Raw genomic sequence first — 25,978 nt, 5'->3', positions numbered from 1 at the left:
GAACGCTCGTTCTCTCAGCGTGAGTCTCGTCCACCTCGTGGATTAGAATAGATTCTCCAACAAGACTGTGATTAAGAAGATCTCTCGAGTTCTGTTTGATGTCTTGTTTTTATCTTTTGTTCTTTTCCTTGTTTTGTTTCTTTTTCTTTTTGTAGCTAATCACAAAAAATTGAGGTTGTTTTACAAATATAAAGTCTTGTTAGTCATGAATAAATAAATCATAATAAGTTGGACCACATTATAAATACTATAAGCACATGAATGAGACTTTTTTTGAGAGCTCCATCAAATACTTTGCCTTTTATCATTCTTTACTATCTTGACTTTTATTTTTTAACCTATTTTTTATTATCTCAATACACACACACAGTCAAAGCAAACCCTGCCCAAAAATGTCATGCTGATATAGTCATCATATGGTGTGACAATGTACTATGCCCAAAAATGACTTGAAAAGAAACCTACTAAAACCGGTTTAGTAAAATGGAGGTGAAATTTTCCCATAATTAAACCTGAATACTATGTGCTATTACAAAAATAACATAAATTATAGAAAAAGTCAATTAATTACACCAATGCTTAGGCCAATCATTCGGAATACAAAATTAGGAGTGAGATTGCTCCACCCTACATAGGCCTCTAAATAGCCGAACTCTCTTCACATACACTTATAGAGCAAAGAAATTTTCATTCTTTTAACACATCATAACAACAACAATAATATAGCTTCTAAAATTTACCTTCCCATCATCCCAAAATTCTCTATACGAGGGAGATAAAGGTTAATAGAAGAGAGCTGGAAATCCATGTGAAAATTTGTCTCCCAGAAGAAGATGATGCAGTTGGAGTTGGAGTTGAAGTTGAAGTTGAAGATATTGCTGTTGTATTACTTGTAACAGTTGTGTTGATTCTGAATAAACACAATCCAAATGTCAAGAGTCCTATTGATAATGTTACCTAATCTCAAAGAAAGTCAGTGTAATTTACCCTATAATTTTAGGCCATAAAAGCAAGATGAACAAACAAAAATTTCAAGCATTGAACTTACCCGGTTCTCATGTAGATGCAGTTGTCATAGGCTGCAAAATTGAAAAACAAATTGCAGTTCAGTTACCAAACCAAATAGTAAGTATGAAAGATTTTTTGCAAGAAGAAAAATGATGATGAGCTTGAAGTGAACATACTTGGATCCTTATCAACTATAACACCAGACCCTCCAAAACTACAAGCAACATCTGAAGCCCCATTTTGCTGGTAATAGCTATTAAAAGCATACGATGCGTGCGAGACCAGGTTATCCGGCTCGAAGCACGGCTGGCTTGGCTGGATAGCAGTGCAATCCACATTGCCAGAACCACATGCCCAATCTATGGCATTCTGCAAGTCAGCTTGTGAGGCCTTACTCGAAGCAATGCACCATGTTGTTCCATTACTTGTTCTGGTTCCATTCGCACCACTAGTCGAGTCAACAGCAGCATCTTTTCCGGTGAAATCAAGGCTGTAAACTTTCGTCTCATCCGGATAAAATAGTCCCCAGTTCCTCTCGGATTCCAAACCAGGCTTCCTGTTTTCGTTGAACAATGAGAAAATGTAAACATCTAACTCTTCTCCAGGCTTTGCAGGGGTGCCGGTGTCATTGATTACATGCCTTATCAGATTTGTGTTATAAGTTTGTGCATTATCAGGTGTGGCGGCTTTCTCTTTTGGCGAACCTTTCGAAGGCCAACCTGTTTCAGTGACCATAACCTTAATTGTTCTGAAATTTAAGGCCGTCAGCGCGAAATAAATAGCATCAACCTGAGCATCAAACATGTTTGTATACAGCAAACCAGTGTTTGGATCAATAACTTCGGAGGATGACTCGAACAAAGCATAGTCCAAGGATACTTTGTTCGGGGAATCTCTGTAAGCATAATAAGGATATATATCAATCATAAAAGGTGACTGATTCTCTGCTAAGAATTCTAGCAGTGGCTTGAGGAAATGAGCATGGTTGCTATTAAAAGCCCCGGCCGAAGGTGGGAATGACCGAGACAGAACGCCGAGGGAATGAGTGCTGGAGACCTTTATCTTCTTATGAAGTCCTGCTTTCTTGAGTGCAGTGAGGACATTATTCATTGCAGGCACTACTAGTGCAGAAACATTGTTGGAACTTTCTGTGACTTCTGCGCCGACGGTTATGTATGTGATCTTTGCAGCCGGATAGTAAGGAAGGATGCTATTCTTCAGCCAAGTGTCTGCATTGGTTTGGAACTGGGAGAATGGCAGCAAGTCCGAATTCGGAACCCCAATCATGAGTTCAACCCCAGTGTTTGCAAAAGCCTTAAGAACCTGTATGTTGGAATCATAGATTCTAAGATACTTGATTTGGTGAAGTTGAACCAGCTTTGCTACCTTGTCAGGTGTTGGAAGATCATCAGCATTTCTTCCATAGCAGATCCCAACAAAACTCCCAGAGCAACAATCTGAGAGAATTTTCAAAGGGAGAAACAAGAAAAGTGAGAATTTCAAGTGAATTGTATTTTGGTAATCACTCTTTCTCCTGCATCGAGCCGACTCATTCCCCTCCACTCGAAAGGTGTGGAATGAGACCTAAATAATTTTTGTTCCACATTCAATCCTATGGTGGAGGGAAGTGAGTCAGCTCGATGTAGAGAATGAATACATGTAACACAACTAGGAAATATTTCTAAATTTGGAAGTATCTCTATCATCCTCAAGTCCAAGGCTTCCTAGAGAAGTTCACCAAGCAACACAAAAATATATTTGGATTCTCTAAAGTTTGAATTTCACTTTAGACAGTAAAGTGTGATCTCTCACCATTTATTTTATAAGTGGGACCAAGAATAAATATGAGAGAAAAACTATTCAAGGAAAAAAGATCACATTTTATCCTCTAAAGTACAAATTTAAAATTTAGAGAATCCAAATTCTTTATAATTAATACCTAAACTTTTGATTGAAGGAATGTCAACACCAAACAAATTTAAAACATAGGTAAAGGCTCAATGAGCGGAGCTTGCTCAAGTTCAAGCTCGACTCATTTAATACATCATCTCAAATTTAGTCTCAAGCTCTGCTCACAAACTCATGAACTCAGCTAATCGAGTTGTTAATAAGTCAAGTTGGCTCACCGGCTTAACCTTCTATATCAAGTCAACAATGTACACTGCAATACTACACTTTATGTAAAAGAAAAATATAAAAAAAAGGGAGGTATTTAGTTGTTAATGTCTAAAGGTAAAACATTCCGGTATAACCTTCTTTTTCTTTTCTTTTTTTTTCCCATAGATAATCCATCAAATGCATGCAGAAACATAGTTGCAGACTTGTAATGCCAAGAAAAAATGCCATCTTAAAAAAAAAAAGATTAAACTTCCAAAGAAAAATGGCTACTAAAAATGTGCACTTAAATAGTGAAAAAAAAAAGGGAAAAAAACAAAAGAGGTGGAGAGTGCAAACTTGAAAGCACATTGTCTCATGAAGCAAAATGAAAAACTTGAGCAAACAAAAGAAGTGATCTGATACAAACAGCATAAAAGGAATAAATCACATTGAACAGAAGGCAACTAAAAACAAAAGAAGGTACATAGCTTAAAACAGTAGCTACAATGCAACTAAAAGAAAGAAAAGGAAAATAGCACAAACCCAGAAGCAGAAGGAATAGTGAAGCAGCAAAGATGAAGCTAGAGGCCCTTTTCATTGCTCTATTATCAGAAGTTAGAACTTAGAATTGAGAAGAGAGAATGAACTATTGAAGCCACTTTGGTGTTGGTGTTGGTGTTTGTATTCTTTTTATGGCTTGTAATATTATTATATTAATAATAATAATAATAATAATATGCAAAATTACAGAAAGTAACGGTCCCTGTCTCATTGTCTCTGTCTCCCTTGAGACTGAGTTAAACAAAACTAAAGGAATTAACAAAGGAATTGATGAGGGTATTGTTGTGTAATTTTTGAATAATTATAGTAATGCAATGGATGTTTACTTTTTTCTAAAATATTGTTAAATTATAAAATTCATTTTTTATTTTGTGACAAGACCAGGACATGTGTCAATATTTATTATTTTTCAAGTTTTATTCTCTTTTTTCTTTAGTTACAAAGTCTATATTTCCATTTGTATTTAGTATGTTTATTTGTTACACTCAAAATATTTTAAAATGTTCAATAAAAATAATAAAAACTTACATGCAGTTATTTTTATGTAAAATTACTAGTTAAAAATAATTAAATAATTTGATATATTTAATTAAATTATTATTTAATATTTTAATTATTAATTTTATATAAAAATAACTGTATATAAATATTTATCAAAAAAATTTATTAACAATATTTAAAATATATTTATTAATACTAAGTAAAAGACTGAAAAAAATTGACAAAAAAAATTTGTAGAATTAAGATACATTTAACTAACAAAACCTTGATGAAATATATTTACAAGCATTTTTATATTTCCTTAGAAAAATCATCATTTTTTTTAAAAATTAGTACAATTAAATTTTCGTTCCTCTGTGAAGTTTTTGGATCTATCCCAGTCTATTATGACAACCTTTTTTTTTTTATCCATAAAAGTTTAGTAATCTTGATTCTTGGTCATATTATAATCAAGACATTACCAAAAAAGATATGTCTTACATATGTGGAATACAAGTACCTACAATTTATTTAGACAATGAAAATTAAATTTATATCTTTATAAGAAAAAAAAAAGTGATAATTTTTCATTATTTTTACCTATAGTCTTTAACTCTTTTTTGTTGAGTTCGTTCTAAATGTCCAAATAAAATAAAGGCAAGTTGCCCTTAATTATTGCATGGTTGATTTGCTGTTTTTTTTTTTTTTTTTTTCATATTCAAGTCTCATATTCACTATTTCATCTTAGAGCCTATATATATAGAATGTCAGAGTTAAAAGCATTGGACCTCAAATTTATTTATCAACTTTAGTTTATACATTTCTGTCGATTCCGGGATATTTGTTAGCATGTTTGTTCTGTCTCCCACTTGTTATATGTTACGAATACATTAAAATCAGTTATTAAAGTTAGCTATCAGTATAAAATATATATTAAAATATAAATATATATTAAAAATAAATTAAATCATACATATATTTATATATAAATATATTAATAACTGATTTTAATGATTAATTTTAATGTATAAATAATATTTCTGATATTAGTTAATATTTATTTTGAGATACAAAAATTGAGAGGAAAATTTAATGTTATATTTGATTGTTTGTTATCTAAAAATTAATATTAAAATTTTAATCTGTTTCTAAAATTTTAATATTTTAATATTCTTAAAAAATAAAAATATAGAAAATTAAATTTTTAAAAATTAAAATTAAAATTTTAATAATATTTTATATTTAAAATATTTTTATTTTAATTAATTAATTTTATTTTTATTTTTTATGTAAATTAAATTAAAATTTTGTTTTTATTTTAGTTTTTATTTTTTACTTTACATTAAATATAATATTAAAATTTATTTTAATCTCTATTTTTCTTTTTTATTCTCTCTTTTAAACGCTACTTTAAAATTCAAAAATATATTATATTTCTTGTATAATAAGAAAATTAATAAACTTAATTGTATATTATCGTATCAAAAGTAGAGTAACTAAATCAAATATTCAATAATATGTTTATTAAAAATATAAAAGAAAATTCACTCATCTTTGTGAATAATAACGTATAGGTATCGGTATTTTTATATTAACCGTGACTAAATTTTAATTTTAAACTATTGTGTTAACAAAAATGAAACTACTTATTAAAATTTTTAAAGTAAAATACATAAAATATAAGTAAAATATATTATATATATTTTTTATAATTAAAATTAACGATATAAAATCATTAAAATACTGATATATCGGTACACTTATATATATATATATATATATATATATATATATATATATATATATATATATATATATTGGACAAAGTAGGGATATCAATGAGGCAGAATGGAGCGGGAGATGCCTCTCTACTCTTCATCTTCATTCTCAAATTTGCTCCCCATTTTCGTTTTCCGCCGTGAGGAATATTGCTCCTCATTCCTATTCTTTACAGGGTTTCATTTTTCGCGAGGACCCCATTTTCCATCTATCTGATAGTTCTAACTAATTATTAATTTTCATATGAATAAAACTGCAAGTATCTATCCTATACAAAAACAGCAATATTTTATACAAAAAGTCTAAACGACAAGATAGTGACTTCTTTTAAAATGACGCAGTGAGAGGACGCAACAACGAGCCAGAGGACAGAACAGTGGACGAGGTAGAAGACGCAGCAACAGAAAGAAAAATGGACACGACGACACAGAGTTACGGAAAGGGACGCCGCAAATAAAGAGCACGACGCGACAAATGTGATGGCACCGTGAGGTGTGACGATGCGGTGAGAAGAGAGAGTGGCGACAGAGTAGTTGCAGAGAGGTTGGATGGAGTATGGATAGCGTTAGAAATCTCTGAATTGAAGAAGGGTTATGCAAATGAGGATTAAGAGTTTTAGGTTTCTATATATATATATATATATATATATATATATATATATATATATATATATGTATGAAATGACTAAAGAACATATATGAGAAATAAACTATAAATTTATGAATTTCAGGGATTAGCGGAAACGGGACGGGAATTCCCGCTCGGGTCCCCGCGCCTGTTTCGGGAGAATTTTGTCCCCCATTCTCATTTCCATTTCTGCGAGAAAAATTTTCCACAGTCAAATCTTCATTTAAGACGGTCCTCACGAAAATTCCCGCTTTCGGAGAGTTTTGCCATCCCTAAAATAAGGTATCATATTCAGCATAAAGCTATGATGTTTTAACTTTTTAACGGTGCATCAATAGATTGAATCTTATAATACTTTTTAACTTTTGAATTGAATCTCCTCTAAATAGATTGGTGAGAGCAGCAATTGCAATTTTGATTAGCAGAAATAATGATAATAAATAGATTTCACCCAAAACTAGCAATCATATGATATAAATATAAATAAATATAAATGTGCTGCAAGACCTCTCAATGAATTATTGAATTTGGTGAGAGATAAAATATTATGCAATATTTTTCTACAAAAATTCTTGTTGAGTGCTTTGCCAATATTCATTATTTTTTTTTATGATATACCCTTTCCAATAAATTGTAATAATTACATAAAAAAAACTTATCAGCTTAAAAAAAATTGACTCTCTTTTAAGAAAAGAATTTACTCATAATTGTAAGCTAATAATTTTACTTTTTAAATTGGGTTTGAAAATTAAGTATTTTTAAGATAACGTATAACTCATTTTTATCCTCTATATTAACTCATGAACATTGATACAGTCAACAAAAGTTATCATTTTAAATCAACACTTGATTAACAAATATACCTTTATATGTAATGTCTAAAAAATATGAAATTAAATAAATTTTAAATTTTAATAGTATAAATATATGATGTTAATCCAAAAAAGCTTAACTAATATTAATAAAAAAAAGAAAAGTATAGGTAACCAACAATATTTTTAAATAATGTGAATACAGTGCGCTCCTAACATTTCTCTTAGCTAACTAAAACGCAATTCATATTTTATAATGGAGTTTGAAACTGCACGTCCAATACTGGGTTTCCAATTATTTTCTTTTTATTGGACATGTCCAATTAATTATTTAGTTTACGCCTGAATCAAATTTAGCCCATTAAAATTAGAAAATAACAAGATGGCCCATCTACTTTAGTTTATTCTAGTTGGTGGTGTTTGGTCAAAACGGACCATAGAGATGACCAAAAATTGTAAATGTGGTTGGAGGCCTGGATCAAGTGGTGGCACCTCATGGTTGGGCCGTATCAAAAAAGTTGGAAAATCATGCAAAACCCAAAAAAAAAGTGGGACATCATGTGATTTCCAATCAGCCACATATCGATTTGAATCTGGCTTTAGCTATGAGTGGATAAAGAACCCGGCCCATGTAGTGTTGTACTAAGACAAAAATTAAAGTCACTTTATAATTCTTTAAAAATATTATTCATATATTAAAATTAACTATTAATATATTTATGTATAAATATATGTGTAATTTAATTTATTTTTAAAATGTATTTATATTTTAATATATATTTTATATTAATAACTAATTATAATGATTAATTTTAATGTATATGTAGCATTGATAATTCTCTAACCATAAAATATTAAAGTAAAAAACCACAAGACCTTTTAATCGAGCTCATTTTGATTTAGATATACTTTTATTTTTAGATATCTTTTTTGATAGTTTAACATAAATAGTTTGAGTTAAGAAATTTAAATAATTTCAATATTTGACAATTCTTTATGCTGACATATAAATTTTTAAGTAGAATTAAACATTTATAAGTTCTTAATCAGTTATATATTTTATTTTTTCAATGATTAAGAATCTATTTGTCTTCTATTGAACAGAGGAAAGGAAAAAATGAAATCTGTTATTCAATTTTTCAATTAAAGGTTTATATACATGTATTATAATAATGAAGTTGATCGAGTTTATGACTAATTGAACATTTATTCTAACTAATTGGTACAGCTAATTTAATTTTTAACTAACTTATTAACTTATGCTATTAATTAATACATCTAATATCTTCCCTCAAGTTGGAGCATACATGTTGTATGTTCTTAACTTGACCATGAAAAATTGAAATTGAGGTGCAGGGAGTGCATTGGTGAGTATATCCGCAAGTTGATGCTTGTTTAGAACGTGCATCAGCTTGATAATCCCAGAAGTGACTTTTTTTTTTAATAAAGTGGTAGTCGATTTCAATATGTTTTGACCTTTCATGCAAAGTTGGATTAGTAGACATCTGAATACCCGATATATTGTCGCAAAAAGTCATGGCTGAGTGGATCTCAAAGTGCATGAATTTTAGCAAAGCAATGAGCGAAAGGACCTCACAAGCAACATTTGCCAATGCCCAATATTTAGTCTTGGTCGAGCTTCTAGAAATCACATATTGTTTCTTACTCTTCCACGATATCAGAGAATCACCCAAAAAGGTGCAATATCCAGTGGTGGATCGCCTTGTATCTAAATAGCCACTCCAGTCCGCATAAGTGTATATAGTGAGATTGAATTTGGACTTAGATGAGAAAAGGAGTCCTTGTTCCAATATAGCTTTCAAGTAAAGAAGGACATGATGAGCGGTATTGAAATGGGGTTGGCACAGATCAAACATAAACTGGGCTAATTTCACTACTGCGAAGGTAATATCTGGTCTGAAAATAGTCAAATACATGAGGCGGTCAATCAGTCTTCTATAGTGGGATGGATCAGCTACAGGATCGTCTTCACCAGCTCAAAGTTTCAGATTTACATCCATAGGCGTGGTGGCAAGCTTACATCCTAAGTAATCTGTCTCTTCCAATAACGACATCACAAACTTTCTCTGAGTAAGCGTGATGCCAGCTTTAGAGCGTTCAAGTTCTAAACCGAAAAAAAGCTTGAGGTCACCCAAAATTTTGAGCTTGAAAATTGATTGGAGTTTTAGCTTAATATTGTCAACCATCTCTTGTTTGGGAGCAACAATGATGATATCATCTACATAAACAATGAAAAAAAATAGTTGCATCACCTTCTCCCAAAGCAAATAGAGAATAATCCTGTTTGCATTGTGTGAACCCGTGGCTGAGAAAGTGTTGCAAAACTTGGTAAACTATTGCCGTGAAGCTTACCTTAGACCATACAAGGACCTTGTGAGCTTGCAAATTAATCTCCGTTTTCGTTGAAGATGACCCAAGGGTAACTCCATGTAAACTTCATCATCTAATTCGCCGTTGAGAAACGTATTGTTGATATCTAATTGGAGAAAACTCCAATTCATGATAGCAGCAATAGTGAGGAGAGTCCTTACTGTGGTGATTTTTGCGACTGGGCTAAAGGTATCCCTAAAGTCGATCCTGGTTTGTTGAGTGTAGCCTTTGGCGACGAGGCGTGCTTTATAGCGCTCCAGTGTATCATCAGCCTTTAATTTGACTTCATACACCTACCGACACCCGATTGCACGCTTGGCTTTGGGTAAATCGACCAAGACCCAAGTATTATTGGCTTCGAGGGCATCTAGTTCTTCTTGCATGGCTTGCCGCCACTTTTTGAACTTGACAGCTTAGTGATAGAACTAAAGTTCAGGAATGATGTCCAACTGAGTAATGAAATTGTGATATTTGGAGCTAAACCTGTGAGTACTAAGATGGTTAGTGAGAGGATATGGTGTTGAGGTATGATACACATAGTCATTTAGATATGGTGGTGGATGAGTGTGTCGGGTAGATCGTCGTAATAGTGGTGGCTGAAGCTGAGTGCTGGGGACGATGGAAGAAAGGTTTGGAGAATATAGGGTGCGGGTGTGAAATTGGTGTGAGGTGAAGGTGGTAAATATGATGGAGTAGGATCTAAAATAAATTTAGGTAGTGCAAAGTCATGAACCATATCTGTGTTGGATTGAAGATGAGGGGATTGACTAAAGGGCATGATAGTTTCATGAAATACAATGTCTTTGGATTTGCTATTAATACCATATTGAACGGAGGAAAGGAAAAAATAGAATCTATTATTGAACTTTTCAATTGAAGGTTTATATACATGCATTATAATGAAGTTGATCAAACCTATGACTAATTAAACCTTTATTCTAAATAACTAGTATAGCTAATTTAATTTCTAACTAACTTGTTAATTTATGCTACCAATGAGTACATCTAATATCTTCATACAAAGCACAAGTCAAAATGAAGGTCTATATTTTACAAATTAGAACTTTCATTCTCCTTGGTTAAATTTATTTTTATCTTTTAACGATGATAAGTTGTATTTATAGGTTTAATAGTTAAATTAGTTCTTAAAAAATGGTTCGTTCTTTATATTTATTGAAAAATTTTATTAATCAAATTAATTCTTCAAATATTATAAATTAATTATTTTTGTCTTTCAATCGCTCACTTAACAATTTTTGTAAACGATTAATGATATAAAATATTTAACTCATCATATCATACATGATACCTAATATATCTAATTAGATGTTGAACAAATATATTTATGAAAATTTATCAATTTATTATCTTTAGGTTATATTAGGAATATAGTTTATTTAATTGAAAAAATAAACTAAATTAATAGATTTTCATAAAGATATTTATTTAGCGTCTAATTGGACATACTAAATATCATATATGTTATCCGTTAATATTTTATATCATCAATCGTTAACGAAAATTATTAATTGAGTGACAAAATAATAAAAGTAATTAATTTATGGGCTGGGCTACACATACAAGCTTACAAGCTTACAAGTTGGCCCAGCCCAAACACAAGTCACGCGCTCAACACTACAACCGTTACGTATGGGAAACTCTTCCACTTCTTCCACTTCTTCCACTTCTCAAAACGCTTCGAAAACAAGGAAACCCTTCCATTTTCGAGCGAAAATCAAAGTTCAAAATATACAAATCGTTGTTCGAAACCTCCATCAAAACACCATCAAACTCTCCGTGAAGAATCTGAAGAGAAAACAAAGCAACAATACTCAACGTAAGTTCATTAAGATTCCTGTATATTTTACTTTTCTTCTACGTCGTTCTTCTAGGGTTTACTATTATTCTTGCTTCTTTGTTACACTGTTCTAAGTTCTACGTCGTTCTACATTCTTGTTCTAAGTTCTCCTGCTATTGTTGTTGATTTTTGGGGGTTTATTCCGTAGATTGGGGGGTGTATACTGCTTGAACTTGTAATGTGGCTTGATATTGAAGCATGTTTGACTGATATCTGACTGATATATATGGATGTATCTGAATAATATCTATGGGTGTATCTCACTGTTATCAATAGGTGTATCTGATTCTTACATATGGGTGTATCTTACTGTTATCAATGGGTGTATCTGACTCATATATGCGTGTATCTTACTGATATCTCAATTAATTTGATATTGAAGCATGTTTGAGTGATACCTGACTGATATATATGGATTTATCTGAATCATATCTATGGGTATATCTCACTGTTATCAATGAGTGTATCTGAATCATATCTATGGGTGTATCTTACTGTTATTAATGGGTGTATCTGACTCATATATATGGGTGTATCTTACTGATGTCTTTGGGTGTATTTTTCGTTTCAGAAAAAATGGCAGCAAGAAACCAAACAAAAGACCTTAAGTGTGCCACACATCTCCTGAGTGATAAGTTCAGAAACATGACTGAGGAGAAGAAGGCAATTGTGAGGGATCTCGGATTCGGTGGGTTGATGCACATCCCACCACTAAGGGTGGATCACCAACTCTTAAGGGAACTGGCAAACAACTTCAAACTTGGGGAGAACAGACTGAAGACAGGATATGGTTCTTTCCAAATAACACCAAAAACAATAGGTGATGCGCTTGGCATCAATGCAACAGGTAACTAGCTCAAAATTATAGGTGTATATTAAGTTGATGCTTGGGTGTATTTAAGGTTGATGCTTGAGTGTATTTGAACCGACTTTGATACTTTGTTGTTTTCCTTTTTGTAGGAAATCTGTTTCCTGAGAAAGTTGAGTATAAGAAACTCTCTGATGATGACAAAATAATTTTTAAAAGATTCCAGGGTAAGACCCTCAAAAGTCTTACCGATGAAATGATGGAAGTCGGCGTTGGCAACGAAGAGGAACGCCTGATGTTCAAGAGGATATTCATCCTCTACATACAGATGGCGTTCCTTTTGCCAACGACGATAAACAAAATATCACCCGTGCACCTGGCCCCAATTTTTAAGATGGACGGCATATCGGAGAGAAACTGGGGGGGGGGGCATGTTTTGACCTTCATGATCAAGGGCATCACAGACTACCAGGAGAAGAAGAAGAAGGCAATTGATGGCTGCCTCTTTGCCCTGATGATAATATACTTTCATCTTTCAGAAAACAAAGGCAAGAAGAGGGCTGAAAGACCACCAAAGCCTTGGATTGCCAACTGGACTAAGGAGCAGTTGGTGGAAAGAATGACTGCAGAAAGAGAGGAAATTTTGGTAAGTAAACATAATATGTTGCTTGTATTTTATTTACCTGAATGCTGCTAGCTAAAATATCTAATGTTTCAGGGGATTGTGAAGATGGCGGAGACAAGAGCAAGAGAAAAAATAAAAAATAAAAAATAAAAAAAAGAAAAAAAAACAAGAAATAAAAAAAAACAAAAAAAAGGAAGGCGAGTCCAACATCGTCTTCGGAGACAGAAACAGCTACTGACAGTGACACTTCTACCTCTGAGTCTGAGACTCAAGAAGACTCAGAGGATTCAGGAAGAAAACACCCCAGCAAAAAGGGGAAAAAGTAAGTACCATACTTGGGTGTAATTTCTTTTTCGAGTTGGGTGTATTTTGTTGATCACGTTGGGGTGTGTGTAGTTTATTAAGCTGGGTGTGTTCGTTTGCAGCGTTGGGTGTATATTGTATATTCAGTTGGGTGTATCTTGTGAATTCATTTGGGTGTATTTTTAGTATGTTCTAAATAATGATTGTTTGCCTTCCAGAATGGACTCTAGAAAAAGAAAACAGAGGCAAGAGGAGTCAGATTCTGATTCAGAATCTGAATCTGAACCAAGTGATGAGTAATGTCCTGAAATTATTACTCCTTTCTTTTGGCTTCATTATAAAGATTTTGTGTATTAACTGAAGTATCTATTATTAACTTATAGGAGCGAAGAATCATCACCTGCAGAGAAGGAGAAGAAAAAGAAAAAAACAAAAACAACACAAAAAAAGTAAGCACTTCTTTGCATAATATTCTGTGATAAAATTAATTTTTTATTTCTGATTGGTACTCTTTTTTTTCCACCCAGAACACAACCATAAAAGAAAAAAGTTGTTGTGGAGGATTCACCTCTTAAAGAAGATCAATACTTTGACGGGTACAGTACCTCGTAAGCTATATTACCGTCTATCATCGTAATTATTTTTGTTAACATCTTCTTTTATGAATGTAGTGAGACATATGAAATATCAAGTGACAAACTAGATGAATGGCTAAGGGAAAATGTTGATAAATCTGCTGCAGAGGGGTATGTCTTGCTGGGCTGTGTCTTTCAGATTTTGGTGTGTTTTGTTTGCTAATAATTGTTTCTTGTTTCGCAGGGAGAACCGAGCTGACCTGCGATCGACAGAAGGTCGCTATGTGTCGTCTGAAACGTAAGAAGCTTTATTATTTAATAAAATCTTGTTATCATGATTTGGGTGTATTTTGTGGAACCATTTGGGTGTATTTTGTGGATCAAGTTGGGTGTATGTTGTTTAATAAGTTGGGATATTAAGTTTGTTGTGTTGGGTGTATATTGTCCATTCGGTTGGTTGTATCTTGTGCATTCATTTGGGTGTATTTTATACCTGTATCTTATTTTGTCTGAATAACATGAGATCTGTTTTAGAATACTGGCTGTGAACTTGGGAAGTGATGGTCCTTCCTCTCAAGGGCGCACAGAACAGAGTAGTGTAAACCAGCCGTCACAGAGCATGTAATTTCTCTTTCAACTAACCGTTACTTTTGTTCTTCTATTACCCTTCTATTTCTAATTCTGTATATATTTTTTTTAGAAAAAAAAGCCCTTTATTATTTTATTCAAGAAAAAAAAGGCAGGAAAAAAAAGTAAAAACTGCAAGTATGTAAGTTCTCAAAAAAACAAAGCCTGTCTTCTTTTTGAATTGTTCAGGTGTATTTCTTGAATTTCTTTGGGTGTATTTTAGGTTGAGTCCGGCTGATTCGAATATGATGGTTGTGAGGGAACAGACACCGTCGGATGCGCTTGCAGTGTGAGTTTTCCAAGAATATTTCAACCTTATAAGCTTATTATTTTCAAAGGCGTTGTTAACCTTTCATTTTTCTTCTTGTTTAGAGTCCCGATTCAGGTTTTTGTGCCGGCATCCCAAACAACCACTGAGACAGATTTTGAACCAACCCCTATGCTACAGATTGAAGGGACTACAGAAACGTAAGAAATAGTATTGCGTGTATATTTGTTTAGAGTTTGGGTGTATATTTGCTAACAGTTTGGGTGTATATTGTTCCTGATTAGTTTTTTTTACGCCGTGATTAATTTTTTGTAACTGTGCAGCACTCCTGAAACCCCCAAACAACTTTAAGAGACCACACCCACGCTTCCCCCAACTCCAACTAAAATGTAAGTTCATCAGACTAAAATCAATCTTTGCTTATCATCCGTATATTCTTATTCTTATTCTTATTCTTATACATGATGACGCAGTCATCCAGACGCAGAAGACGCTGCTGCCCTGTTGATGATGGCACGGACAGCATCCTATGTTCCTAAAACAGATCCAGGGGTGCCATCATTCAGCCTTGGATTGACTGATTCAAGCCAGGAGGGGGTGTCAACGCAGGAGACAGAAAGGGCAAAATCTCCAGAATCTGCAAATTTGATAGAACAATTGGACGATTTGGTCCAAAAAATAGCAAGCAGTGCGGCGAAGGGAAAAAACAAAAGTCCACAAATTCAGAGGGAGACTGGGGGAGAAAGTTCTGCAAAGTTTCAAACTCCTGGGGGATTATATCAGATTACGGATGATATGAAACAAAAGTGCTACATCTGGGGGACGAGACTGAAGGAAGATGCAGATGGCAATACTAACGAGTATGAGGAAATGTGCACTCTGATTGGCCAAGGAGAATACATTTTGATGAGAATGCACCTTGTATCCCTCCAGGCAAAAAGTGATATAGAATCTCAGGTAATATTAGAATAACATTAATGTTTTTACACCAAAGTCAATTGCAATGCTTATTAATGTAAAATTGATTTCGGCATATATTTCTAGATTGTATCTGCCATCTGCCTCATCCTCAACCAGAAAAATGAAAAGAGGTTTCAAGAACAAATATACTGTCTCCCCCCCGATATTGTGGTAAGTGTTACTTCTACGAACTTTGGGTATATTTTCGGTATTGATTTGGGTGTATTTTTTACGTTCAATTGGGTGTAAGTTTAGTATTTCATTTCTTGTTTCGCAATTATTGCAGAGCATGGCACTTTCAGATCACCCAAAGGGGGAATTCATATCATCGAAAACGAAAAAGGAATTCAGGGTGGAAGCCTACCCGAGTTTCATTCCCTTCATAGATAGAAAAAAATTAACTTCGCATCCATATGTAAGTTTTCGTTTGCTAAATTTGTTAGTACGCTTATTTACTTATATGCCAAATAAAATAACGCACTGTTGAAATATGGGAATCCTTCAGATTTTTGCTCCTGTTTGCCACTTGGGGCATTGGTGGTTATGGCTGATAAATACAACAAAGTGGAAATGTCATATACTTGACCCGCTACACAAAAAAGCTCCAAGCGATGAGAGAAAGCAGGTTAATAAATTCACTGTAAGTTGCCTCTGTCTTCTTTACTTTAATATTTAGGTCTATTTCGTTAGTTGTGTTGGGTGTATATTGTCCATTCAGTTGGGTGTATCTTGTGCATTTATTCGGGTGTATTACTGATTTGTTTTGCTATTTAAGGGATATGTATTTTCAAGATTGATAACATATGCCGGCGGGGAACCTCTGCAGAAAGGGGAGAACGAGAAGAAAATTAAATCATCATATGTTAAAATATCAGGCCAAAAAACAAGGTATAAATTTGTGAGTCTGAACATTAAACTTTCGTAAATGAGATTTGTAATTTATTTTCTTCGTTTTCATCTATGACTGCGCTATCTACGTTATGAAATGGATGGAGTTAATTGAGCCGGAAAACATCAAAAAGGGGAAGTATGAATGGGATAATTGGCCACAGGTAACTGTCTTTAGAACTATATAACTCTGTATTACTTTACTGAATTAATATTGCTGTTTAAACAGAATATACTTTTTAATTGTAGGAGGAGGTGGACCACTATAGAGTGGAGTATGCTTCCCGGATACTATTCAGTGAGATGAATAAAGAAAGAAATCGGGCAATTAGGGAGAGTAGTGCTATAAGGCTGTCGAAGCCATCCTCTGTATTATTGAGTCCGTTTTGTCAGATAAATTCTGCTGATATAGAAACTGCGTAATCCAACTGCTGGGTAGTTTGTAAATTGAACAAATGCTGTAAATATTTGCCATTTATCAACAACTTCTATTCCATGTATATTTTTTTGCATAGCTAAACTATCTGTGCTGTTAAACTGTCTGTGCTGTATTCAAAACCTGTATTACAGGTGGTAAAATATAAAGGAAAAAATCAAGGCATATTTAAACGCAAATTATAAACTGTTACACCCAACGCAGGTCTAATAATACACCCAAGATTGCATAAAATATACACCCAAACTGTCTGTGCTGTATTCAAAATGTATGAATTACATGTACTAAAATATGAAGAAAAACATCAAATCAAATATACACCCAAAACCTGCGAATTTTTAGAGCTTTTGTTCTATATGAATCTATATATGTGTCTATATGTAAATTGTCAATGAACAAAAATACACCCAAAAGAACAGTGCTTTTACACCCATATTCTATAAAACTATACACCCAAAGAGTTATCCCTTGCTGCTGGTACCCTGAACTGATAGTTCATAACGTGTCCTTGATATTGGCTGGAATTTGAATGCGCCGCTGATGCAGTATCAAACAGTTTTATCTGAATATAACACTCACACATTAGCTAACCTATTAACGAGAAAAATAAACTCAATCCCACAAATTTAAAGAACATTACTTTTACCTCGCTTAAAACTTTCGTCTTCTTCTTCTTTGTGGCATTTGCGATCTGTTTCTCCAGCTTTGAACCTAGCCTGTTTTTTAGACGTCCTCTTGTTCGAATCCTTGGCGGGCTTTGAAGCTCGTTAACGGATTCCAAGTTGGTGTCTTCGTGGGATAAAGAAGATGTCCCCTTCCTTTTGGCTTTTAATGCTTCCATCTCGGCCATGACGTTATCGTACGCACGGTGCAGAATTGCAGTCAGCTCCTCCGATTCGGAGGCAAATTCGCAAATATTTTGCGAACGAAAAACCAATTGGTCGAACCTCTTGCTTCTTGGCTCCATTAGTGGCTCGTCGTGGCTGCTCTTGATGTGTGTGTGTCGCCTCTTTACCTTCTTGCTCCATCGTTCCAGTATGTATCTAGGTGACACTTGGCTTACTTGTTCGAAGCTTAACACGCTTAGTGCGTGACGGCACAGTATCCCTCTCGACTCGAATAATAAGCATTGGCATTTTACCTCGGCTGCAACTGAGTCGTAAGTAACCACGAACTTGTTGAATATTGAGCTGGAAACTTGTTCTTTGACTTCGTATACTGAATAGCATAGAGCGGAATTCTTTAATCTGGTGATGCAATTCACCTTTCCTCTGAATTGCGCTTGGACTTCCCTAAACTTTGCGTGAGTATACGCCTCTTGAAACTGAGCTTCAATGGAGGATTTGGTTGCACACGGTATGACCGTATGAAAATCTGCAGCATCTGATTCTCTCTCTGCTTGCTCCCTACTTCCGAGGCAATTATCGTATTGTTTGACGAACTGAATAAGCGAGTTGTTTCGGGTGATATACTTGTTAAAAAATGAATGCATGCTCTTGCTCCTTTGTGTGCTTCTCATCCCTGCCCAGAAGTGGTGATCCAGATAGATAGGAACCCATATGTGACGGTCTTCGTACAGATCTGCATAATACACCCAAATACAGACTGTAAATACACCCGAGAGAACATGCAATATACACCTCTGTTGCATATTTTAAAAAGACATTACCTGAAAGCCACTTGTTGTCCGTAAGACCAAAATTCAGCAGAAAATCATTCCAATTCCTATCGAATGAGTCTTTGCTATGAGAGTTCCAAACAACTTGGCTCATTTCTTGTTCGATATCGGCATGTCCCTTGTACCCGTTTAATTTGTTTGGAATCTTCTTCATGATGTGCCAAATACACCAACGGTGAATTGTTGTTGGCATACAGGCCTCTAAAGCCCTTTTCATTGATGCGCACTGATCGGTGAGAAACCCTTTCGGAGCATTTCCTCCCATGCAACGAAGCCAGCATTGAAATAACCATTTGAATGATTCAATTTCTTCGTTCTTCATCAAAGAGCATCCGAGAAGTGTTGACTGACCGTGGTGATTCACCCCGACAAAAGAACCACAGACCAAATTATACCTGAAACAAATTACCATGGTCCAGAATGCAACATCATTAGTTACACCTTAACAAATGCTTCACATACACCCAATGAAACAGCCAATATACACCTCTGATGCGGATTTGTAAAAATAAATTAATTTAGCATCATAAACAGGGGCAGTTTGTTACCTGTTTGTATTGTAGGTGGTGTCGAATGAAATGACGTCTCCGAAATACTCAAAGGCGGCTCTGCTTCTTGCATCGGCCCAAAAAGCCAGCTTAATCGATTGATCCTCTTCGAGTTGGAGCTCAAAAAAGAAATTCTGATTCTTCTCTTTCATTCTTAACAAATATTTTCCGAATTCCTTTGCATCTTCTTGTTCGGAAACATTCCGCACTTCCCTCGTAATGTAATTCTTCACGTCCTTTTCGATAAAATTTAACTCGCGATGACCCCCGGCAGCCGCAACAAATGATTGGTATGTTTTGCTTGGTCTGATACCGGCCTCCTCGTTATTCTCTATTGTACGACGAATGGACATGCTTAGTTCCCTGTGCTGTTTGAGTATCTCTGCTTTGCTTGGACAGCAGGGGTGTGAATGATCGAGCACAACCTTTGAAATAATCCAAGCACCGACATCCTTCAATGTGTGTATATAAATTCTTGCAGGACAGTTTAAACCGGCTGTAGGATTGGTCTTCTCGGTCGGAGATATTTTAGATTTCCATTTTCTCTCTCTACTACATGTAATCAGTTGATTCTTAATCTCGTTTCCCTTCCTATTTGTGCACCGAACTCTTGTAGAGAAACCTGCAGCCTTGGCGTAGTTCCTGTAAAATTTTCCAGCATCTTCAAGGGTGGTAAAGGTCATTCCAACCTTCGGAACAAGCTCGTCATCAACAACCGAGAGAGGCTGCACAATACACCGTGTCAGAAACTGTGAATACACCCGTAGATATGATTCAAATACACCCAATCATGCCTAATATGATACAGCCGAACCGCAACAACTCAACTACACAATGACCTTTAAAGCCATAAACTGTAAATACACAGGCTGCAGAATACACCATGTCAAAAACTAAAAACACACCCAATCATGTCTCATATAATACACCTGAACAACAACAACTCAATTAAAATAACAAAACCAGTAGTGTAGATACACCCACACTTCTAGCAAAAATACACTCAAAAAAAGACCTGATCTACACCCGAGCGTCTGCTATAAATTCCAGGTAATTAATCACAACTAATACATTGAATCGACAGATTCATGTTAACGTGTTAGTTTCACATTCAATGTTCAGCAATTTTTCAACTACACAATGCTATACAAATTACTGAAAGAAAATTCATTATGTAAATCAAACCTCAGGAACTTCGTTAGATTCAAATTCATAATCCACTTCGCCTGGATTCAGCTGAGAATCTGAGGTGGAATGATCCATTATCTTCAAAACGAGTTCAAACTTTGATTTCAGAAAACAACAAATCAAAATAGAAAACGAAGCTCGAGTTGCAGAGAAAGGAAAAAGTAACGTAAACGAAGAACATACCAGTGAGAATGGGAGAGGAAAAGAACGATGGAGAAGAACGAGGGAAGACGCGCGAGAAGAAGAACAACCAAATCTCAAAATAACGAAAACGAAGAAGGAAACAAATATTTTAAATTTGGTAGTTAGATATACGCGGGATCTTGTATAGCGCGTGTAATCAACGTATGTGGAGCAGCGCGTATTTTCGTTTTATTGTTTAATGAGCTTGTAAAACATACAAGCCCTAATGGCTTGTATGCAGAGTTTTTCCGTTAATTTATAATCTTTAAAAGACTAATTTAATTAATAAAAATTTTCAAAAATAAATTTAGAGAATAACTCATCTTTCAAAAATTAAGTTGACTATTAATACCGTATTTATGTTATGGATGTGTCTGGTAAAAAGAAAAAATAACTAAAATAATTTGAACCAAATCCTACTTAAAATTTTCGATTAAGTCCAACAGATCAATTTCAAGGTTTCTACACAAATCCGACTAATCTAACCGTCGATTTTTTTATTATCTGTTTGAAAGTCTTAAAAATTAAGTTTGACCAAAGCATAAATTTTGTAAGAATACTCATATAAAATTATCTAAATTAACCATTAATATAAATAAAACAAAATAATTATGAAGTACTTATATTAGAGTAACTTAGATATATTTGATAAAATCTTGCATAACTTTCAAGTCTTTTTTAAATCATCTCTAATAATTCTCCCTCTTCCTTAATAATAATATAATTAGAAACAACCAAGATCTTTTATATTCTTTTTTTTTTCTAATAATTATATCTTGCTGCTGAAAATAATATCACATTTAACTAAACTTTACAATTATTTATCTCATCTCTTAAGATCTATTCAAATTAAATCAAATCAAATCAAATCAACCTTATTTTAAAAATAAAAATGAAATGAATGGTATCATCATGAATAATAATAATAATTATTATTATTATTATATTATTATTATTATTATTATTATTATTATTATTATTATTATTTCTGATTTATAAAACAAAAAATTTAAATTTATTTTTATTTTTTAATTTTTTTAGTAATTAAATATTATACTTTTTAGTTTTTATCAGATTACAATTTAATATATAAAATGAAAAATGTTTTAATAATAATAATAATAATAATAATAATTAATTATTATTATTATTATTATTATTATTATTATTATTATTATTATTATTATTATGTCCGACGTGGTTGTGCTCTTTGGGTGGAGAATGATGGGTTGAAAGGGGACCATTGAATCATATATGGATTCAAATAGAGTTATAATCTAAACATTGGTGGCAGCAGATAAGATTTTCAATAACTTCCTCTAAGGAGTTAACATTACAAATATGATTGAAACACAAATCTATGATATGATATGATTCGATACGATACATGCATGTGGCATGTGGCATGTGGCAAATGGGCATATCCATTATGAGTCATGAGCTGTACACAAGTCAAACCTTCTTATCCTCATCTTTCTTCTCGTGCCTTTATCCACCTCATCCTTAATCCTTATAACACATAAACAAATTATTTTGCAACAAATTATATAAATAGCATAATAGTCTAAAAAAATTAAAAAATTATCCAAATTTATTATTTTTAGTTATTAATTAGTTATTAATATTTAAAAAAGTAAAATATTAAATTAGTCTCTTATTTTTAGATGTAATTTTATTTTAATTCTCAAAATTTAAAGTATAATATTTGAATCTAAAAAAATTTTATTTAGAATAATTTACCTATTTAAAATAAATGAAAAAAAATTTATTCAATTACAACAATTAAAAATTAGTTACTTGCATATTCTGATTCATTTTTATATAATCTGTGATAACTTTTTACGTTTTATAACTAACACATAAACCGTGGTAAACTCTAACGGTTTATGAAAAAAACATCATAAACATAAATTGTGGTAACCTTCCACGAATTATGAAGTGAACATTGGGAGGCATAAACCGTCAGTTTGGGCATAAACTGTGTTAGCCTACCACGATTTTATAAGATCAGTTTGAAAGGTTACCATGGTTTATTGGAGCTTACCACGGTTTATGTGTTAGTTGTAAAACGTAGAAGGTTATCACGGATTATGTAAAAATGAATCAGGACATGCAAGTAACTAATTATCAATCGTTGTAATTGGGTAAGCTTTTCCTCCATTTATTTTAAATAGGTAAATTGCCATTTTATTTAGTTTCAATGTAGTCTCACCTTGAAGTCAAAGTTAAATAATTAATAGAATATTCTATATGACAATAGTACAAGAAACAAAGTGGATAATTTAGAGAACAAATACAAATTCTAGAGGTACAAAATTAATAGTAGATACATCAATACATTTATCATTCTTTGGAGCTTGTACTTGTTCTCCAGATTATCGACTTTATTCTTGTACTCCTGTAATGTAAAATATTCCATTAATTATTTAACTTTGACCTTACAGTGAAACTACATTAAAGTTAAATGAAATTTTTTTAAATTCAAATAAGATATTTTAAACTTTAAAAACTAAAATATAATTATGCCTAAATATAACGGACTAATTTAATACTTTATCTTATTTAAAAATATAAAATAAAATATATTATTAAATTATTAAATTAAAAAATGAGATTAAAAGAATTGAATTAATAACTAAAAATAAAAAAATTTTGATATTTTTTAACATTTCTCATAATATAATATTAACGTGATATGTTATTATTTAACTGGCGACAAATACTAATTTACTCTTTTAGTCTCTAGAATATTCAAAAGATTATAAGTGATTGAGTCAACTACTTTTTTATTATTTATATGATAATGTACAATTAGATTATCGTATAATATACAAATAATATATAAAAAGAATAATGTATTATTTTATTTAAAGCATTAAAAAATATATATTTATTTTTTAATATTAAAAATAATAATATTCACATAAAAATTAATTATTATATATTTATATATATATTATTTAATTTATTTTTAATTTATATTTTATATAAATAATTATTTGAGTTTTTTATTTAAATAAAATATTTGGGCTTCTATATTACCTGATTCTCCTAAATAATTTTCTTGAATGTGAATCCCCTAAACCATATAATATATAAATCGTCCTAGGGTCGTGTGTTTTAATGAATATATAAATCATTGTACCCTAGGACGATTTATGCATGAATTGCATAGGTGAATAAGGCATAAATCGTCCCAGCCCACTGTGTGTTACGAATAACACGTAAATCATCCTAGCCTAGGATAATTTATACATTTTAACCTAAAACACTCTACCCTGGTACGATTTACGTGCTTCTTCCTAACCCTCTACCCCCTAACATGATTTACGTGCAAATCCCAAACTCACAAGCTCCTAGGATGATTTATGTGAAAACTTTTATGTATAATTCGAATTCTAACTCATTTAGAGTAAAAAGACATGTGTTTCTTTAATATATGACAACCATTTTTTGATGCAATCACACCATATTTACTACTATATCAAATTTGAGTTCAATTAAGAAGTTAATTTTTCAAGTTACAATTTTTTTAATTTATTTTTATTTTAAAATTTAAATTTTAAATTTTAAATTTAAAAAATATAAAAATAAAAAATTAATTTACAATAAAAAATAAACTAATATTAATTAAAGTTAATTTTCATATATTTATTCATCAAATTTATATTATGTTGACTTATTTATTTGTTCTAGAATATTCTACTACACAAATATTTATGTAAATCACATTATGGGCTTGATTATATATATACTATAAGAAAATGAAATATTTGTAACAAATATTTTGTAACAAAAATTTTGTAACAAATTTAAAATTGTTACAAAAAATTAATTTTTGTAACAAAAATTAGTGATTGTTACATAATAATAATAATATTTTGTAACAACAATACAATTTGTTACAAAACGTTTTGATATTTTGTAATAATTTGATTTTTTTGTTACAAATTATTTTGGCTTTTGTAACGAATCGGTGTGTTGTTGTAAAATTTTATAATATTTTGTAACAAAAAATGAAGTTGTTGCAAATATTCAAAATATTTTGTAACAAAATATTCATTTGTTTTAAAAATTCCAATTATTTTGTAATAAAAATTAATTTGTCACAAAATTTAATATTGTTTGTAACAAGTTATTTGTTTGTCACAAAATATAAGAATTTTTATAACTAAAAAAATTATTTTAAAATGTTAAAATATTTAAAATAATTTTATTTTGTTTCCAAAATTTAAGTTTTTAAAATATTATTTGTATTAATTAATTATTTTTTATGAAAAATCAAAGATTAAATGATTAATTTTTAAAAATGGTATATATTATTTTATATTTTTTATAAAATTAATATATAATTTTTATTAATAATCAAGTGTTAAATGTTGATTAAAAATTAATTTTTAAATTAAAAAAATTATTGTTAAATACAAATAAAAATCGTCCTAGGGCTTGTGGATTTGAGATTTGCACGTAAATCGTGTTAGGGGTAGAGGGTTAGGAAGAAGCACGTAAATCGTGCCAGGGTAGAGTGTTTTAGGTTAAAATGCATAAATCATCCTAGACTAGGACGATTTACGTGTTATTCGTAACACACAGTGGGCTGGGACGATTTATGCCTTATTCACCTATGCAATTCATGCATAAATCGTTCCAGGGTTCAATGATTTATGTATTCATTAAAACACACAACCCTAGGACGATTTATATATTATATGGTTTAGGGAATTTACGTTCAAAAAAATCATTTAGGGGAATCAGGTAATATAGGAGCCCAAATATTTTATTTAAATAAAAAATCTTAATTATTTTAGTTTTTTTTTTTTGTATATACCTGCCATGATTATAAATAAAAAAAAATGATAATGTAGTTATAAAAAGTACTATATCCTTTATGTTGGGAATAATTAACGATTCGATGCACTACTAATTCATAATGATTTTCTAGTCGGATTACAAAGTAAATTAGGGAAAGAGTATGAGTGCAAAGGTCCCTAGGTCAAGCTTGGAGGAGGAAAAAATACAAATCAAATTTTTTAGGGTTAAGTATTTTTTTGTTTTTACAGTTTTAGGTTAAAATTAAAATTGTCTTTGACCTTTTTTTGTTATTAATATCATCTCCAACGTTACAAAATATTATAAAATCGTCATTTTTCTAATTTTTGGACAAAAATACCCTTCGTCCATCATTTACCCTCATTTCTTTTTTTTCTTTCAACAACACAAACAGAGAGGAGGGAGAGCAAGAAAAAAACGGAGGGAGAGGTGGAGAACGAAGAGAAAA

At 32.0% G+C, this 25,978-nt stretch overlaps 2 protein-coding genes and 1 pseudogene across 2 annotated transcripts; 2 read left to right on the top strand and 1 right to left on the bottom strand.

The window, feature by feature from the left end:
- Window positions 1-474: 474 nt before the first annotated feature.
- Window positions 475-3,810, bottom strand: LOC107644449 (glucan endo-1,3-beta-glucosidase 13). Its single transcript, XM_016348310.3, has 4 exons — window positions 3,649-3,810; window positions 1,185-2,465; window positions 1,049-1,079; window positions 475-910 (listed from the first exon to the last, which is right to left on the bottom strand). Exons 1-4 carry the CDS (start codon window positions 3,701-3,703, stop codon window positions 763-765), a joined length of 1,515 nt encoding a protein of 504 aa, XP_016203796.1. The 5' UTR covers window positions 3,704-3,810; the 3' UTR covers window positions 475-762.
- A 7,595-nt stretch (window positions 3,811-11,405) lies between these two features.
- LOC148566201 (uncharacterized) lies at window positions 11,406-13,391 on the top strand (annotated as a pseudogene).
- A 1,935-nt stretch (window positions 13,392-15,326) lies between these two features.
- LOC110263053 (uncharacterized) lies at window positions 15,327-17,090 on the top strand. Its single transcript, XM_088489183.1, has 7 exons — window positions 15,327-15,776; window positions 15,864-15,950; window positions 16,066-16,194; window positions 16,285-16,419; window positions 16,555-16,667; window positions 16,738-16,831; window positions 16,917-17,090. The coding sequence occupies exons 1-7, from the start codon at window positions 15,327-15,329 to the stop codon at window positions 17,088-17,090; spliced, it is 1,182 nt and encodes a 393-aa protein (XP_088345309.1).
- Window positions 17,091-25,978: the final 8,888 nt, after the last annotated feature.

Source organism: Arachis ipaensis, chromosome B5 (assembly GCF_059453495.1).
Source record: "Arachis ipaensis isolate K30076 ecotype BB chromosome B5, ASM5945349v1, whole genome shotgun sequence".
Taxonomy (NCBI): Eukaryota; Viridiplantae; Streptophyta; class Magnoliopsida; order Fabales; family Fabaceae; genus Arachis; species Arachis ipaensis.
This window is presented reverse-complemented; position numbering and strand designations above follow the sequence as displayed.

Bases quoted from the DNA above. Each gene is read 5' to 3' on its own strand.
- LOC107644449 (XM_016348310.3), bottom strand. From the start codon at position 3,703: ATGAAAAGGGCCTCTAGCTTCATCTTTGCTGCTTCACTATTCCTTCTG. The intron at 2,466-3,648 runs GTTTGTGCTATT...AAATTCTCTCAG, and splicing joins ACTATTCCTTCTGCTTCTGG to ATTGTTGCTCTGGGAGTTTT. The intron at 1,080-1,184 runs GTATGTTCACTT...TCAATTTTGCAG, and splicing joins TATAGTTGATAAGGATCCAA to CCTATGACAACTGCATCTAC.
- LOC110263053 (XM_088489183.1), top strand. From the start codon at position 15,327: ATGATGGCACGGACAGCATCCTATGTTCCTAAAACAGATCCAGGGGTG. The intron at 16,420-16,554 runs GTAAGTTGCCTC...TTGCTATTTAAG, and splicing joins AGCAGGTTAATAAATTCACT to GGATATGTATTTTCAAGATT. The intron at 16,832-16,916 runs GTAACTGTCTTT...TTTTAATTGTAG, and splicing joins AATGGGATAATTGGCCACAG to GAGGAGGTGGACCACTATAG.